At 30.3% G+C, this 19,507-nt stretch overlaps 2 protein-coding genes across 2 annotated transcripts; both read right to left on the bottom strand.

Annotated features, from left to right (window-relative positions):
* Positions 1–655: 655 nt before the first annotated feature.
* LOC107940302 (BRI1 kinase inhibitor 1) lies at positions 656–1,873 on the bottom strand. Its single transcript, XM_016873739.2, has one exon. It carries the CDS (start codon positions 1,648–1,650, stop codon positions 778–780), a length of 873 nt encoding a protein of 290 aa, XP_016729228.1. The 5' UTR covers positions 1,651–1,873; the 3' UTR covers positions 656–777.
* A 6,328-nt stretch (positions 1,874–8,201) lies between these two features.
* LOC121230272 (probable protein phosphatase 2C 12) lies at positions 8,202–14,045 on the bottom strand. The gene is made up of 10 exons (XM_041114798.1): positions 13,760–14,045; positions 13,109–13,407; positions 12,788–12,959; positions 11,697–11,850; positions 11,550–11,613; positions 10,970–11,077; positions 9,556–9,681; positions 9,206–9,435; positions 8,839–9,041; positions 8,202–8,737 (listed from the first exon to the last, which is right to left on the bottom strand). The coding sequence occupies exons 2-10, from the start codon at positions 13,304–13,306 to the stop codon at positions 8,712–8,714; spliced, it is 1,281 nt and encodes a 426-aa protein (XP_040970732.1). The 5' UTR covers positions 13,307–13,407; positions 13,760–14,045; the 3' UTR covers positions 8,202–8,711.
* Positions 14,046–19,507: the final 5,462 nt, after the last annotated feature.

The following is a 19,507-nucleotide window of genomic DNA, read 5'->3' as shown; positions in this document are numbered from 1 at the left end:
TGTATTTTTTTATAATTAAAAAAAATTAATAGATTATTTTTTATTTTAGTGAGAGCTCTGATACTAAATATCATGATTCACACTAATTTATAAAATTTTACCCGTTTAACCTATTTGACCTTGCAGATTTATTCACAAAAGATGTCTCGTAAATTGGAGGTAATACAAATACTTGACCAATTCTAATACACAATTTTAAAAAATAAAATTCAATCTCTAAGATTATGACACATAATTGCATTGTATTTTGTGCAAATATTAAAATGTTAAATATACCCACTATATTATATATGAAATGCTATCTACTTAGAACAATTTTCACTTCCATTATGAAGTTAATGCCCTTTGCATTATTGTCACCAAACATGGACACAGTAAAAAAATAATAATTTTATTCTAAAACTAATTTCATAATTCATAATTTTCTTTACATTACTTTTTTATATACAAAAATATAACAGTAAAAGTACTATATAAGCATTTTATTTTTTTTATTTAAAAAATTGATAAATTAGTCATTGTAGATTAGATTAAAAATTAAATTGATTCTTTTTGTTAAAAATTTCATCCATTTTTACCGTTAAAAACTTAGGTGCGGATAGTGTACCTCATGTAGATATATAGGAATCAGTTTTTTACGGTAGAAATGGATAAATTTTTTTAATAAAATGATCAATTTACTTTTTAATATAACGCATAGAAACTAATTTAACCATTTTTTGAACAAATGATACCAAATGCAAATGCTACTAAAAAAACCCCAAATTTAGCTATAATCTAGCATTGAAGTTTATCTTCCCCCCTAATTGAATTCTTACAATGAGCAATAGCAGCTTGAATTGCAGCCTGCAACTCTTCCATAGTACTATCACTTGCTGTTGGAACAAGAAGACCACTATTGGTAGGTGAGGTCCTCATTGAAACAGGAGCTGATGAACATTGATGATCCCCACTTTTTCTATTCCTTAAAGTACTTAAATTCCCAGAAAATGAATAAACTTGCCTATGGACATGATAAAGCTCATTATCTCTTTTCTTACCTTTAAAGAACAACACTGGCTTAACCATCTTTAAATACCTTTTCAACACAGCACTTACATCAAATCTAATCTTTCTCTTATTGTTTTTCTCTTTGTGATCATCTTCAACAACCCTTTTCTGCTGCCGTTTGTTGAAACTGAACAAAGAGAAAGACTTGGATTTTTTTGACCTTGTTGATTCAGTTTTGTTATTACCGCCATGGTTGGTACTCTTGATATTGCTGTCACTTTTGCTAGTAGGCACAGGAAGGGTGGTGGTGAAGCTGTCTGTGGATGAACGTGGAGAGATTGTAGAAAGGTGAGAAAGGAGATGAAGAGGGAGTAAATGTCCATGGAAGAATATATCATCAGCAGGTGTTAAATCAATGGCGATTGATGATGATGAAGAAGAAGATGGTGGGGTTTTGGCTTTATCTGTATTAATCATCGTGTTGTTGTTCAAAGATATAGCGAAAGAGAATTCATGTGATGGAGATGAAGACGATGATGATGATACCGCCGCCGCCGCCGCCGCTGCTGCCGTTGATGGTTGTTGTTGCTGGTTATCTGTTGTTGATGATGAGCTTTCTTTGGTGTTTTGCTGGTGCTGTTGGTGATGGGAATTATCCATTGTTGCAAAATTTTTAAACTACGAAAGCTCTCAAAAAGATTAAAACAAAGATATCAGATTCTGTATCTGAATCTGAAATGAAAATTTTTTATTCTTTTTTTCTCAGCTTTTGTTTATGGAGGGGATGAGGATATTAGGAGCTAGTGGGAGAGAGAGGTTGTTAAAATGGAGTTGGGTTTATTGTGTCCTTAGTATAAAACTACAACATATGTTTTTGGTTTATACATGTGAAAGGAGTTTTGGATTTGAATTATTTTCTATTTATTTAAATTTTTTAGATTGGGTTATTTGAATTTTTTATTTAATTTTGATATTTAAAATTTAAATATTCTTTATGCAATTTTTATATTGAGCAAATTATCCTCTTTGGTTAGATTTATCAGTTAAATCAGTTAAAATTTTCGAATATAGGTTATTCGAACTTTTTCATTTGATTTTTGGTATTTATAATTTAAAGTTTGTTTATACAATTCATGCACTACTTGTAGAAGTAATTCATAGTCTTTAATTGTGTTTAATGTGTCTTTAATACAAAATACCACAAATATTTGATTTTGATATTTAAATTTTAAGTATTTTTTTATAAAACACCACGTATAATAACAAATTATCGTATTTAATTGCGTTTAATGTGTCTTTAGTGTAAAATATCATATGAAATAAGTTTTAGGTTTGGATAATTTTTTGGTCATTTGTATTTATCAGTATAATTCACATGTTATTGGTGAGGACAAATCATTGTCAATACGTATATCATAGATGACAACACTCTTGCAATTCGAACCCAAACAATTTTTAAAGAAGATGAACACTCGATCAATGAACCACAATTTAAAACTTATTTAAATATTTTAAATATGTATAATTTTAGATTCAAATTGTTTCGCGATTAGTTGGAATAGGAATTGATATATTTGATTTTATTGCATTAAGCTTCAAGGGAGGGGAAGGTTGTGGTGGCTAATGGCGCACTAAAGAGATTGAGATGAGATGATACATTTAGCAGTACATGGATCAAAAAAGGTTGGTAGGTCCATTGTTAAATCCAATAGCTTTTATTTTATTTTATTTTTTATTTTTAAATTGTTGATGAAAATATTTTTTCTTTTTTTTTTTCAGATCACATACATCCAAATTTGCCCACAAACATGCAGATGATGGAATGGCTACTTTATTCCCTCAATATGTGACTTGCTGATTTTCTTATGATTTTAGTCCTTTTAGTATGAATTGAACTCTTTTTGTTTTTATTTTAATTTGATAGATTCAAATTAATATTATTATTAGTCAAATACATAATTAATCAAAGGCGATGTCAGAAAATTTTTTTGGGATAGAATAAAGTTTTATATTTTTATGATAGCAAAGTGAAATTTCACAATTTTAATTGTCTATATCTTTATAATTTTTAAAAGATCAGATATTTATTTTTTCATTTCTAAGATCAATGTGTAATTTTATCATATACTAATTTAAAATTTCTAAAATTATAAAAAGACTAAAATGAAAATTTCCATCTCTTAGCTTTGCGCCTGTGATTAATATATACAAATAAAATGCTTAAGGCTTATTTTGAAAGGATTTATACATCATTATCACTTTAATAGCAATATATACGAGTAAATATGCATCATCATCACTTTAACGGTAACAATTAATAATATTAATAATTTAAATTTATGTCGATTGAGTCTTAACTTGACTGGAATGAGTATTGTTGTTAATGTAGGAGGATGTAGCTTTGAGTGCATTAAAACGCATTATCTTCTTATTTATGGGTTGACATTATGTCAAAAACAGCAGATATGATCAAAATCTATAATGAAATTGTTTAAAAAAATAATCTAATTTTTTTGTTTATTTTCACCAAACTAAACCCTTTTTATCTTTTCACTCTTACAAGGAATAACCTAATCTACTCTGTCTTTTTTTTTTCATTGGAAGTTAACTAAATATGAGAAAGTTTGGGGTTTTTTTTTCTAATTTTTTTGTGGCATTCGGTAGTTATATTAAATTCCGATTAAAGTTAAAAGTTAAATCAAATTAGGTTTTTAAACAAAAGACAAAATTCTTCCAAATTCTAAACTTGAAACTTTACTTAAAAGGAGTTAAAGTTTTTACTATTCAGCTACTTTCTACGATAAAAAAAAGTTGTTTTTCAATGTGTTCAATCTTGACAAGAAAACGACGTCATTAAAAAAGAAGGTTCCTAATCTTTTTCTTTTTTCATCGGAAGAAGTAGGATTTTTTTCTTAAAAAAGATATCTTTCGGTATTCAATAATTACATTAAACTTTGATTAAATTTGAAATCAAATTGAATCAAATCTCTTAAACCCGAAACTCTTTACCAATCTACTATTGGAGTTTTTGTTTAACATACACACAAAGAGGTGGTTTTCCAACAAGTTCCATCTTGACAAGGAAACAATGTGATTGAAGAAAAAGGTCCGAAGTTGCAACGACCCATAGTGTTAAAGGCACTTTTCTTTTTTAATGTCTTAAAAGTCCCTAGTCTACTTCCATGGTTCAACCAATTTGAAATATATACAATCTTTTTTCTTTTCTTTATTTTTTTTTTCATTTTCTCAGTCATAATTTTCACTTTGAAATGGACCCGATTTGACACACCACCACTTTCAATATTTTAAGTTGATTGATTTTTTTTTATGATTATCAATTAATGGTTTGAATTTTCGTGACAAAAATGGATAACATTTTATTTAAAGAAAATTAAGGAAAATTTGACTAAGTTTATGTTTTTATTAATTAATTATTCGAAAGTTTTTTATTTAAGTTATTGGGTTGTTAAGTTTTTTTTTAAATTCGGTTAATGAGTTTCAAGTGATGATTTAACAATCAGTATGATGAATCAGTACCCATTGGTGAGTAAAAAAGCATACTTTAGATCCAAGTTGATGTAACGGCTAGTGTCGGAGATCAAAGAATAATTTTATTTATTTATTTTAGTTTGCAGATTCGTGATGTTAAAGTTGTTTCATGAAAAAAGACTTAACTGTAGAAAAGAATGCGAATGAGAGCTTCCGATTGATGCAAATGGTGCGAACAGAGAAGGCCATACATAAGTGATTTTAATAGTCTAATGACTTAAATGAAAACTATTGAATAATTTAATGACAATTTTGTAACTTAGGAGTAAAGCCATAATTTTTTTTAAAGGGATCGAGATTAAGTTATATATTTTTATGAGAGAGAAAATACAATTTCATCATTGTATTGGCTTATATTTTTATGGTTTTCAAAAGGACTAAATTAAAATTCTAGCATTTAGGAGGGCCAAACAATAATTTTACCACATTAATTTAAGATTTTACAATTTGGGAGAGAGGAATAAAGCAACAATTTTTGGAGTCAATTTCCTACTACTCCCCTCCCGTCACATTTATTGTAATTTTTGAAAGTTAAATAATTAAAATGTAAATTTATTAATAATTTAATAATCTTAGGTGTAGTATACTCTTTTTTTTTGTATGATTATCAATTAATGGTTTAAATTTTCGTGACAAAATGGAGAAGATTTTGTTTGAGAAATTAATTTAAAAGATAGAATATGGTTTTTGGTCTATGACTTGGTTATAGGTTTAAATGCAAATGATACTCATGGTTAGGATGGAGATGGAACAACCTCCCTACCATGTGGAAAATCAACGATTTTTTTTCTTATTTCTTTAGGTAATAATAACTAGAGTTTTTATCATTAATTAAGTACTTTTTTTTATGGGCGGTGCGTTTATTTATTATAAGTGTAAAAATAACGACGACAATAAAATTAAATACTATGATAATACTGTAATATAAAATAAAAATATAAAATAAACACACCACACTAAAAATAATCACCTGTTTAAAAAGGCGTTAGCATTACTTGCAATGAATCAGCTATTAAGGCTAGTTTAGAGCTATGAGCGTGTGATAAGGAAATTGCAAAATCAAGCATTGGTGCATATTCATTAGTCAATTTTTGAATTAGGGATTGTAATACACTGTATAGATTTGAAATATTTGTAGGTATTTTATTGGGATAAATCTCAAAATTATATAAATTTTAGTTTAATGTGTAATTTTATACATGAACTTTAACTTTGATCTAATTCTCGTAAATTATTAACACAATTATTGATATAGTATAATTTTATATGTATAGATTATAAACAAAAATAAATAAATTTATGTATTTATCTTTTAAAACTTATATAATTACACTAAATCAAAGTTTATGTATCAAATTGCACATTAAATCAATGTTCATGCATAATTGAGGTTTATCCCTATTTTATTTGGTTTTTGATAATGTTTTGGGAAACTGATTGGTGATTGAATCGATTAAACCATCGATTTTTTATCTGAGGTAATTTAAAATAAAAAATTATTAAAAATTCAAAAAATACAAAAAAAAAACCTATTCAACTAATCTGTACTGATCCATGAGTCAGCCGGTTTTATACCTCTCACTAGACCAATACCCCAACCCATCTAATCTAGTTCAAACAATATTATTTTTCAAGGATTTAGATAATATTAGGGTTCAAATATTCAAATTACTATTCACAATGAATTTGAAGCAAACCTGAATATTTACCTTCTGATAGCCATCACACAAATCAGCTTTTACTTTTATGAATATGGATTTCTATATAAATTATTCGTATTTGCTTAATTTTTATAAATAACAAATTTAAATATTTAAATTTATTATCCAATAAATAATTTAATTAATTAAGACTTAAATAATATAATGCAAATTCAAAGACAGAAATTGTAAATATCAACCCTAATTAATAAAGAATACATAGATTAAATGTGGGTTTAGATGAACGGTGTATTTACCTATAGTTACGATGAGATTAAATACTGTAACATGAGACAAAAAGTAAACTAAACGCACCGCACTGCCCCACCCATCCAAACCCATACTAAGTAGGAGAAGAAAAACCATGTGAAGATAGGTCTACACATGATCTTGTGACAATAAGTTTAAACCGTCGGATTAAAATAAAAAGGATGGGGTTGATAAGAAAAAGATGGAAGCAAAAGAAAAGAGGCATTTGACAGTTTGGTGAGAGATGGTAGACCCACACACACGTGTATATAACAAAGTGGTCCTATTAGGGTTTACATTATAGCATTTAGGGTTCTGGGTTTTGCACCATGGGGGGAATTTTGTTCATTTTAGTATAGGTCAACATCTCAATCATGGAGGCATTATTTTTTTGGTGGACTAACTCATCTTCTCCACTCAAAAATCTAATAATTCTATTATTTTATTTCTATGTAAAAAGATAAGGTGATGAAGATGAAGAAACCAAACAGGATATAAAACAAAGATTTCACGTTCAGAACCCATTTTAAGATCCTTTTTGGTAGGGAAGCTTTTTCTGCTTTCCCCTTTTTCTTCTTTTGTCGTTGGCCACTCAATATCTTATAGACAAGCAGTCAACTAGGACTTGGAGAGAGAGAAATATTACAGAACATTCAACTTCAACAAAATTAAATGATAAAACCCCTAAACAATGAGTAAAACTTTCCTAGACCTTTTTATCACTCAATTCGACAACTCATAAATGTTTTTTATATGCGAAGTATTTTGTTTGGACTTTTTTTTTGTTAATCTAATTATAGTTTTAATCTCTTTATTATGTAAAAAAGTTAAAATTTAATCCCTTTAATTTGACAATCCATCATCTACTTATAATGTGTTATTAGTAGGTCCCCGACTCAATAACACCATTAGTATTCTGTAAAACAAAATTAAGTATTTGACAAACTATGAAAACCATGTTAAACATTATCCATGTTAAGAATTTGTGACTACTTTCAATAATGTTATCTCCACGATTTAAACCTACATTTTCTCTTTGAAAGTGTGCAGTATATCTTATCATTATACCTAACAATTGTTAGTTCCATGGCCAAGATTATAACGATTAAAAAAATTTTACATCATTGTTTTATCAAGAACTAAAAGTATTATTGATTAAGACCTACTAATAACATCATAAAAAGTAAAAGGCCAAAATATTCTTTGAGGGATTAATTCTTAATTTTCAGCATAGTAAAAGAACTAAAACAAGAATTAGACCCCCTTTTTTTTGTTTCTAATGCAATTAACGACGGTGTTTAATCAAAATCCTACTCTTAATCAGTTAGTTTATTCGATTTAAATAGATTATAATCAATTGATTAGTAATTTTATTTTCTAAAACCAAACTCTACCTAATGTTAATAAAAGTAAGGCAACTTGCCTTTCAAAAAGAACTTCAATGGTACAAGGAAGAGGGTGTGGAAAGCGAGTTCACATGTATGTTGACTAGAGTCCACATCCTCCAGCCAAGCCGTGTCTACTCGTCCCCACAGCAAAGCTGGTCCCAACTGTAATACATATCTATATTCTCACACACAAGGGGCAAGTTCCAGCTACTAGGTTATATCATAAATGCATCAAGACAGTACAGGGATACATATTTACATCAACCAAGTATATGGCTAAACGATTAAAAAATAATAATGGAATGGCATTGCTTAAAAGAAATAATAATAATGGAATTTTGCAGAATTTTCTATACCAAAGATTTTTACCTTCCCCAGTTTGTCAAAAGGAAGGAATGAATAACCAATGATACATTAATAAATTTCATTCAGCACGGCCCCCTAACTTTTGCACAAATGAGTATTGAGTACTTATCAAATTCCCTATATTATAACATTACATTGAAGTCCACTGTCATTTAATGTTAGATCTATGAATTTGGAGCAACTGGTATACGATGGGATGAATAGAGATGGAGAAAAGAATTACCTTCAAGGCATGCTAGGATCCACTGCCGAGTCTTTTAAAACCTTCCTGCTATTTTTTTTAATCATTTTTGTCTTCTTACTCCCAAAGCCGGAACTTGAGAGTATAGATTCAAATGGATGCTGGTTGCCCACCGATAAGAAATTGAAGGAAGTTACTATTTTGAGAATGCACTATTTCCCCGTTTATGACCACCGCTGGAACAATTGACAGTGCCCACCAAACCCAACAGTATTTGGAAAGATCTAGCTAGTCACTATCACTACCATGTCTATCTGAAAAAGGGGGAGAAAAAAAAAAGGATCAAGGATTTTTACTTTAGCAACATAAATTAGCAATGAAGAACAGATAGGAAGGGAGATAGGTCTGTCATTACTTCCTGATGGTCTTTTTCCTTCCATGGCTTCTTTCTTCTCATTGCAACTAGAGCAAAGGAATGGACCGTCCCATGGACGTAACTTTACCGGATTAGATGTGCCAACATGAATAGAAATGCCCTCTCCGGGCTTCATCTCCAATTGACAGACTGCACACATGAACAGCTTAAACATGTTGCATAGTGGATATTTAGTGTCCAACCTGCATACAATAGAAGGGTCCTCGTGAGATAAAACTCCTTCATCCTCTCGTCATTCATAGCATGCCATGCCCCATGGTACCGGTGGACAAGAAAGTTTAAAATGGATTCGATGCTTTATCTGACAATCGATGATCAAATCTATATTTAAAATAATAATAATAACCTTTCCGAAAGCCAAGCAGATCCCTCCTCAAATAATTCCTCCACCACATCCGGTTCCATGTAATCTTTATCTTGAGAAGATGATCCAGAATTCTTCTTGCGAAACATGGCTTTTAACATACCTTTGACAGGCTTCTTTGGTGGTGGCAGAGCAGCTGGCTTCTCTTGTGGTAAGATATCAACAACAATGCAGGTTGTATCATCTCGAAGACCCTTTGGCTTTACAGCTTCCTGTTCATTAGATACCAAGGAATCAGAATACATGAAGAAATGCAAACTTATACCAACATATTGCTCCCAGCAGCAATAGTTAAAGAGCACAATGTAGACGAGAGAATATCAGTAGTATACTTTCACAATCTGGGCAGCTGCTGCATCTGGAGGCATTCCACGACAACAATCAAGAGCTTCTTCAGCTGTTAAAGCATCCCAAACACCATCACTAGAGATAATCATCCTACCACCAGCCGTAGACAACTGCAGAAAATAGGCTAGTTGGTAAAATAAAACAATTAATAACAATCAAGAAAATGTCTTCTAATTTTAGATAAAACACTAACTCGTTCAAACAGACCCTTTTAAAGAAAACTGATTAAGAAAGAAAATTACAAATGCAAAAGCACTTCAACGTGCAAGTATAGGACACATGAGGATACGGATATGAAATTAATGGCTCTACTTATGTAGTTAATGATCACAAATTCAGAAATGTTACTGGTTTGGAAGTTTGAGGAACTCCATTACAGCCAAGTACACATCCAATCTCTTAACATAGTGGCATAAGGGAAAAAATTAACATGTTGTGAAGCAAGATGTATAGAACACAATATTTGGAGCCAATGGCAGACAATAATGGGAGCCTCGCCACTGCCGCCGCCAACCCCCCCAAAAAATAAAGATTTTCCAAGTCCCCTAGCATGGATATGTTTTCATATTAAATACATTTAAATGGACCCTCCAACATTATTATTTAAGTTTTATCTTAATTTTATGCATTAACAATGAACTAAAATAACATTGTTGTTAATCTATTCATGAATCCACTTATCTTTATTTACAAATAAAAGATTAGTAAGCTTGCAACATATATTAAACTCATAACCATACAACGATAAGAAAAAAAAAATTTTTGACTTCCTAGTTTCTCACAATAACTTCTCGTATATATTTCAATCTTTTAAATATCTTTGTGATTGTTTTCAATGTTCCTGCTTAATCATTTGAGTTACCACTTACCAACAGCCTTTACAAAGCCAATTTTTTTGTTAAGAAGCTTTTTTTCAAATATATATACATATATTCTTGCCTTCATATGAATATCTTAAAAGTTCTGTTTTTTTCTCAAAATTCAGATGTTCTTTTTGATGTCTCTGTTTTGTGCTAGATAAATCAGCTTATCTTAACCACTTATGAAAAACTTTTCTTTTTACAAAACTTAAAACTAGATACTTTTGCTTATTGAGATTTTATAATGAAGACTAAATTGATAACAGATTTGAAATTTATGAATCGCTAAAACTAATGCATTTCATGAGATTTTTATTTTTTTAATTGATATATTGTTTGCATATATCTTTTATATATACAATTTTGAAGAAATACCAGAAACAAAAATAGAAGAATATATAATTTTAGTTGGCCCTTTCAAATAAAATATCAATATCCAATGCCATTAAGTGCACAAGTTAAATCAAGACATCAGGACAGGCAAACTAAAAGATATAAATTACATTATGCAAGTAGATTATGAAAGAGTAAGACAAACCTTTACTTGCTTTACGTATGGAACAGGAACAATGAACTCCCCAACGTCCATATCACCAATGGATCGTGAAAGACACAAGCCCCCAGGCCAACATCTCAAAGGACCAATCTGTAAAGACACTTTACCATTAGGTCACCAGCTTCAATCAACACAAATGATCAAATAGAGTTTTCTCCCATACTGAATATATTGAAATTCTCAACAAAGAATCAACCTATCATTGTTTACAAAACATATCAGTATTATGTTTCATATTTCTGCAACAAAACAAGATAGGTACAAAAATGTTGTTTCTAAATACAATTGTTACAGCTAAAATTAGTAAGGTCTACAAAGGGGTCCTCTAATCCACAAAATTATCAAATAAGTTTAATGTCTTTTTGGTGCATTTGTCAAAAGTATCACACATGCCTGAAACTAGCTTCTGGATTGTGTTTTCTAAGTATTGTGGTTGCACATCCATTCACATTAATGTATCATTGTGTTTTGCTGATGGAAAGAAAAGGCTAACATTCTAGAGAAAATTTGTTAAAGCACACAAAAGCATTAAGATGCACAACCGTAGGGGAAGTGGAAATACCTCTGCACCACCACCAGCATTTAACCGACCAACCTCACCCCCACTTGCAGTGATTCGATGCCTCCTAAGAAGATGAAAACAGGAAGTAAGGCCTCAATATTTTGGGGAAAGTTTCAAGATACAGCAAAGACTATGCCAAAGACTTACTCCTCTTCATTGCATTCAAGCCTATGATCAGCGGACAAGTGATATATTCCACCTTCAGCTGATTCAAATATACAGCGGGAATCACCAACAGATGCCACTGTTACAACCCATCCTTCTAATATCAAAAAGGTTACAGTAGTTCCTGACGTTTTTGCTGGAAAGAAAACCATAGCATGTCTATCAACTACTAAACATGAGAGAGTGAACTCAAGAAGTTATTACCGAAAACTTTAAAAATTAAAAGCAAAATAAAAAGCTAATAATAATATGTACTATCCTCTTTACTGCAATCCCCCCCCCCCAAATGAATGGAAGAGACTCCGTGCTTATGTACACGAACTTTTATGGTCAAGTAAAATTATCATAAAAAGTATGGTATAATAATTACTGATGAAACAGCCTGGTGTAACTGTTGGTAGAGCTTGTGAATTATCAAGCTGGACAGTGATCGGTGGTGCCAACTTAATTATATGTAGACCAATGTCATGTTGACATATCCAACTTAACTATATGTAGACCAATGTCATGTTGACGTATCCAGACTATCAGTTAACTATTGACAAAATAGTCAAAAACCAAAGATCAGAATAATAAGATCATGTGAATATTGGACAAGCTGATCTATAGATAAATATCTGCTAATCTGCTATCCCTTTTTGTTGTATAAGGGAAAGCACTACAGCTCCATTATAGCATCCCAACCAAACAGTGACCCCACTTAACACCTGAGTAACCACAAGTGGCACAAATCAACTATCACAAAACAATATCTACCAACTTCCGAAAAGCAACTCTTCCTACATATCAGAACGTTTTCTCCATGGATATTCATAATGATAAATTAGTAAAATTCCATATCTATATGGGCATAAAATAGTTAGTTGAGTGAAAAAGGATACTACCTAAGTCTGCATTGATATGAGCATAAGTACTACAATAGAGGAGTGCATGAACAACATGCATAAACAGTAGCAACCACTCCCAAAGAAAGTGCATAACTGTATAGACAAATATTCCTTTTTATCCAAAGGTTATCCTATAAAACATATACCATCACAGATGTGTTGACATAAAAATAAAATAATTCTTACCTCTCTGTTGAAAATCTTTATCTGTTTTAACAAAACCTGCAACCAAAGCTCTCGGAAGGGCAGCAACCCATTCATCTCTATTAAGATCTGCCGGAATGGCACTTAAAACATTGTTAAGAAGATTCTCTTTCGTGTAAATAGCAGCTGCAGATCCATTGTGTCCGTCAAAGAGCTGCCAAAATATATATATATATATTTTTTAAATAACGTTTAGCAATACCAGCCTATAAAAGTTTATAAATCTTTATATTCCAGTGCTGCAAATTACATGCTTTTATGATTAGCGTTGATTTAGGTAGTATAGAGACCCAAAATCCATACCCCAAAAACCGAGAATGTGGTGAAACCATCTCCTAGCGCTCTTTGGCATTCTGTTTTAAGCAACGTAAAATCTTCACCTTTCTTGCTGTGACTTGCTAGCCCGTGTACAATCTCCGGGTCTTCAATCTTTTCGCTAGCTAATTCTCGTTTCAATAAAACCGACAGCGGTACCGTTTGATGCTCACCTCTCGTAGACATTGTTTCCGAATTTTCCAAATCCAAAAAAAACCACGTCAGCAGCTAAAATTCCACCTCAAAAACAATGCCTCTTAACCCTCCATGGATTACACTCAAAGATCCTAAAAGATGCACACGATGCAGGCTTTTCAATAATCAAATCGCGAAATAATCGAAATTAAGATTTGAATCCATCAACAATAATCTGAAACAATTACAATTAAACAACAATGGCTAGGGCAAAAAACATCAAGATCTTCCACAAAAAAAATCCGATTTACATAAAAGTCTGAACGAGTCGATCAGATTCTTCATCGAAAACCGGAATCAATGTAGACATTAAAAAATTACAAAAAAAAATCCTATAAATCTGTTAACCAAAATAGAAAAGAAAAACAAAACGAATCTTAGATATGGATATGAAAAACTTAACAAAATTGAATAATCCAAACGAAAAGAGAAACGGAAAATTACAAAGAAATCGATTGATTTGCAAATGGAGGAGGAGATTACGACGCCGGGGAATTGAATTATTCGCTACGGTCGAGAGAAATGCAGATCGTGGCGCCCTGCAAATAAACAATTTTTTTTGTTGATCGATAAAAAAAACCTCTTTTTGTGAGAGAGAGGATAAATGAGAAACATAAAGGGGAAAAATTTTAAATAAATAAAGAACAAATCCCCCTTTTTTACAACGCCCTTTTTTTTGCCTTCCTATAATATCTGACGTGGCAAAAACGGCGGGCTTATGCTTGACTCGGCTGCACGAACCAGAAATAGCCGTTCGTTTTCCAAGCCGATGTATGTATTTGACCTTTGGGTCCCACCGTTGGGTGTGTACCGACCGTTGGATTAAGGTTGATTTAGAATCTAAAGATCATAATCAAACGTATTTTCAGTACTATGGCTCACAATGAGATATATTCGTGGGCCACACCTTTACACCCTTTTTTTGGTTTATATAAAGGTCTGATGTTGTTTTATGTCCTATATTGTGCTGAAATTTAGGATTTAATCCCTCTGGTTTTAACTTTGTATAATTTGGTCAATATAAAGCAATCCCTTTACTATTCATTTATATAGTTATGGTTATGTGAAAATCCAATCAGTCCTTTTTAGATGCCAAATTAAATGTTTAATGTCACTTTTCTTTAGTGGAATCAATTAATAATATTGTCAATTTGCACCTACTAGTAACATTATAAAAATAAAATATTGTTGAGGAGTCAAACTCACAACATGTTAAGTGTTGTGTTCTTGGGGTGTCTATGCTCAATTTTAGTATCAAACTTTTGTTCCCACATCCTTGAAGAGGGCATGAGGATGTTCTTTTAGCTGATGAAGAGTGGTTCGCACAAATGAACAATAATGTAGAAATGAGCTACAAGAGGTGTTCATTCTATCATAAAGAAGTTCGTATGCATTTGAAGAAACTACAAAGGGGGAGAGCCTCACCTACTATGGAAACATCTTACCCGTAAATGGCATATGTGCTATATAGGTCATGGGTTCAAACTCACACCATGAATAAACTATTTAATGAGGTGCTCATATTCGATGGTCTATTTAAGCATAGACAACACTTCATAAAAAATTTTATAGTAAAATCAGAATCACTTATGGATTTTAATATTACTACTCAATTGTGAGAACCGTCACCAACAAGGGTTGGATCTAGTGATAAGGCACAATGCACTCTCAAGGGAAGATGCATGTTTGAACCTTGGAGATAACATTGTTGAGAGGGGCAGTTACAAACTTTAAACATGAAAAGTGAAATGAGCATAAAGAATATAAATAAATAAATAAATAAAAACGTGTGAATCGTCCCCCATTGACCAAAAATGCATCTTCTTACCTAACAGCATAGTGTAAGAAGGATTATGTCTCAACAAGGATCAAATTGCTTCAAATTAGAGTAGAAGAGTAAATATCAAATTTTAACATAAGCTAAGGACTAAAGTAAAATTTAAACCCTTTATAGAACAAAGCCGACCACTAGCAATTTGATTTTGATGTGTGCGTTTTTATTAAAAATATTTTGAGTATTAATTTAAGACATGGCTGGCGCCGGTTATGCAAAACGACATGTAGGTGCACGATAGCGAAAACTAAGAAAGGACTAAGTCAATTTGTCAATTTCCCCCCAGCTCCCTTACGTTACGAGACGGGGAAAGCAAAGCAAATCATGAAAAAGGGAAAAACAAAATCAATCAATAATCAATAAATGTTTACTATTTTAAAAAGGGGTTAATATACGTAGCTGTGAGATTAATATGGGCCCCATTGACCATGGGCCCACTTAATTTAAGGAACCAAAATTTCTCCGATTGCCAACCGAACCCTTTGACCTCCATCTGGATTCTGGAGCCCTCGGTCGACCGCGGTATTCTCGGAGCCAATTGCTCTCTCTATTTAACTATCTCCTCATCCTAACCATTCCCATTCCCACTCGCACTTAAACCTTTACGTCTCGAATTAATTTTGATTCTGGTCAATTTAAAATTAATAAATTTATATCGGATATTTAATTTTAGAGTTCGGATCAATTTAGCACTTGAAATGTATTAAGATTTCATCATTTCGAGTTTATATTGTATTGGATTTGGCTCGTTCTGGTTTAAGGTTTTCATTTTTCGAATTAGATCATTAGGAATTATTTTGGGTTCAGGTTAATTTGTCAAGTTGAATTCAATCAAATTTTTTTTAATTTGAACTAAATTTGAAAGGCTTACATATTATTTATCAAATTTTACGTTGATTTTTCTTTTATATTTTTCAAAAGAATACTAAAATATAAAAAAAATAAGGTTGATGGAGTATTAGTTCGATTAATATGGGAATTGTTGTTAATACAAAAGGATGTGGGTACGAATGCGCTTAAGCGCATTATCCTTCTATTTATGGATTGAGAAGGGGCACGGGTTGGGTATGTTTTTAATTTTTATATTCGGTAAATATGTTTTAAAATTCGAATATACTTATTATCCACATTAAATTCAAATATTATTATAATTAAATTAATCATCGATTATTTTGACTCCACTAAATATCCTTATTTAGTAAGTGCAATTTAAAAAAAAAATCAATTGAGTCTTAACTTAATCGATATCGTTCCTATTATAACAATAAAAATGATTTGGAATTAAGTGTGTAGTTACGTTTTTCCTTCAAGTGGTTATAAATAAATATAGATATCGTATAAAAAATTTAAAAATACAAAAAAATAAAAAATTTTAAACCCATTATTTAAATAAATAAAATAAATTTAAATATCTATTATCCAATTTCAAACCCGTTACCTTTAAATGTAAAATAATTTCGAATAATAAATATACAAGTATTAAAATATTTAGAATATTTAATTTAATAATTATCTTAATCCGAATAAAATAAATCAAATATCCACAAATATCGAAATTTGCAAAAGAAGCAGGCGCGTGGAAGTGATTTATAATGTCCGTTTTCTTGTTGTTAATGGATTAAAAGTGGAACATGTTCTATAAATATATACATATATACATATGTTGCAAGCTGGAAAAAGTGAACGAGTGAAGGCCAGCTTTTCTGATTGTTTTTGCCTAATCAACGACACAGCTCACCACATCATATTCCATTGCCCCCCAACCCCCAAAAAAATTAAAAGGAATTTTGACTTTGAAGTATAAGATATTGACAATTATGTCATGTTTATCCATATTTTTAATTTATAAATAATAGAGTTGTATGACCCGTATCTCATTTGATTTGATCTGGAAAATTTGAGATGTAACTTACTTGTTAATTTATAAAAGGGTTCTTTATCCTTAAAATAACGTATAGTTGAAAATTTATTATATTGTTGTTTTTCAATATTAGTGAATTTCTTCTCCTCTGTCTATGGTTTTTTTCGATAAGGGTTTTTCACATAAAATCTATATGTTCTTATTTTTCTTTCTTATTGCTTTACGGTCATTCTTACTGCCATTATCGGCATATACTATAACAATAAATTATTAGGATGAGAAAAAAATTGTAAAAGAAAAATTGATTTGAATCGTAATGTTTAATTTCGATTCAATCTTGTTTAGATTTAGTTATTATTTAAATGTATTTAATTGGGTTTGATTTTTTATCAAGTTAAAAAAAAAACATAATTATAAGAACTAAATCGAATTCTATTAAAAAAATTAAACTTACGGTATTTTAGGTTCAAATTTTATTATGTGTATTTTTTAAAACTTTACGTACAAATAAAATGACAAAAATACGATCAAGGTAATGCTTATTATTTAATAAAAAGAAATGGATTTTCAATAATTTCACAAGTAATATACTATTTAATAAAGTATACCAATTTTTTTTGTTCGGATTAATACCAAAGTGAGAAAAACATTACACTTTACATATCAAATTGGACAAAAAAAGTTTTAGATATGAAAATAGTAAAAGTGATATATTTCAAAGGATAAATCATGTTTTAAGCCTTTCAAGTTTAGAAACTATAAGATGTAGATCATAAGATGCGGTATGTGGTGTGATGATTTCTTATCTTATCCTATAATCATATGGTCAATGAGTCGATCCTCGTTCATAAGAATAAAACGTATTTCATGATTAATCATTTACTTTTTTGAAGGGTATCCATGATAAAAAGATTAATCACTACTATTAACGATGGATGAAATATATTGCAGAATATTGAAGATTAAATAAATATATAAATATGTACTTTCTCAACCATATTGTTTGACATAACTTAAAAGACAACAATAATGGCAGTTGTATAGGACTTGCTTACTTGAAACATGGAATCCGATGTTATATTATATATATATATTTAATGTTTGAGAATTTTCATTATTCAATATCGGTATTGAATTCGGATTAAATTTGAAATTGAGTTCAGTTGAATTCTTAAATAAAAAATAAAATTCTTTCAATGCTATTTTCTTCATCTACAAAACTCAAACTCTATATATTGTTTAAGAGATATTTGAATCCTAAATGAAATTGTAGGTTCCAATTAGGGGTGTAAATGAGTCAAGTCGAGATTGAATACTATCAAGCTCGTCTTGAAATCCGATGCTCAATACTCGATTCGAGCTCAATCAAACATCTATTTTTAAGTTTGAGTTCAACTCGAGATATATTCGAACTAGTTGAGCTCAATTAAGCTCATTTATCAAATTTTATACTCGAGTTCTATTCGTTTACCAAATTTTATACTCGAGCTCAACTCCATAATTAAGCTTAGGGTTAAAAATATATACTAAGAACAATAACATAATTTAATAATATAAAAATATAAAAATATTGATAAAACTCGTGTTGCTTCCAACCAAATTAAATTATCTTGACTGAAAACTCGAATTAATCGAACTTGATTCGATAATTACCAATTTAAATTCGAATTTTTTTTTCAAATTCAACTAAAATGATGTCTTTTATCAATATTTTACCTGCCATAGCATTTGATAAAACTTTAAGAAATTAAGAAATATCAATGATTATCTAACTTTATAAGAATACTCCCAACCAAAATGATAACCTAAAACTCACTCTTTTGGTTTGGAAAATTTGAAAAATCTAAAAAATTCCATGGAACCAAACTTACCTACTTAGCAACATCAAAGTTTAAGATGAAATGAAGGCTCCCAAATATAGGAATAAAGATAAACTTAGCCCCTAATGTTTATTCATTTCATCATTTTGGTCTTTAGTGGTCATTTTGGCCCTCAATCGAATAAAGATAAACTTAGCCCCTAACGTTTATTCATTTCATCATTTTGGTCTTTAGGGGTCATTTTGACCCTCAATCTTTAAAATTTAGTTAAATTATTTGCTTTTGGATAACAATAAAAATTTATTAAACTATTAAAATTTTAATGCTATTGATGTAACAGCTCATGTGGCATTTTACGTATATTTCATTGCTAATACGGATAAATTTTTTAAATGTTTGTACGAAGTTTTTTGAAATTTGACGATTTTTTAAATATTTATAATTATTTTTTTGAATTTTTATAACTTATACGTGGACTGTCATACAAGTGATCACATTAATGCCGTTAAAATTTTAACAATCCAGTCAATTTCCAGTTTAAAAGCAAGCAATTTAACTAATTTTTAAAAGTTTAGGGCTAAAATACCCAAAAAAATAAGGACTAAAATGATAAAATAAGAAATATTAGGGACTAAGTTTATCGAATAAGTTTTACTAAATTCGAATCAAAATCTATC

This window comes from Gossypium hirsutum, chromosome A06 (assembly GCF_007990345.1).
Source record: "Gossypium hirsutum isolate 1008001.06 chromosome A06, Gossypium_hirsutum_v2.1, whole genome shotgun sequence".
Taxonomy (NCBI): domain Eukaryota; kingdom Viridiplantae; phylum Streptophyta; class Magnoliopsida; order Malvales; family Malvaceae; genus Gossypium; species Gossypium hirsutum.
Note: the sequence above shows the minus strand (reverse complement) of the source record. Positions and strands in the feature narration are given on the sequence as shown.

Excerpts from the sequence above, each read along its gene's own strand:
- LOC107940302 (XM_016873739.2), bottom strand. The coding sequence starts at position 1,650 with ATGGATAATTCCCATCACCAACAGCACCAGCAAAACACCAAAGAAAGC.
- LOC121230272 (XM_041114798.1), bottom strand. The coding sequence starts at position 13,306 with ATGTCTACGAGAGGTGAGCATCAAACGGTACCGCTGTCGGTTTTATTG. Across the intron at positions 11,851-12,787 it reads TAAAGATTTTCAACAGAGAG|CAAAAACGTCAGGAACTACT; the intron begins GTAAGAATTATT and ends TTTTCTTTCCAG. Across the intron at positions 11,078-11,549 it reads ATGCTGGTGGTGGTGCAGAG|ATTGGTCCTTTGAGATGTTG; the intron begins GTATTTCCACTT and ends GTGTCTTTACAG.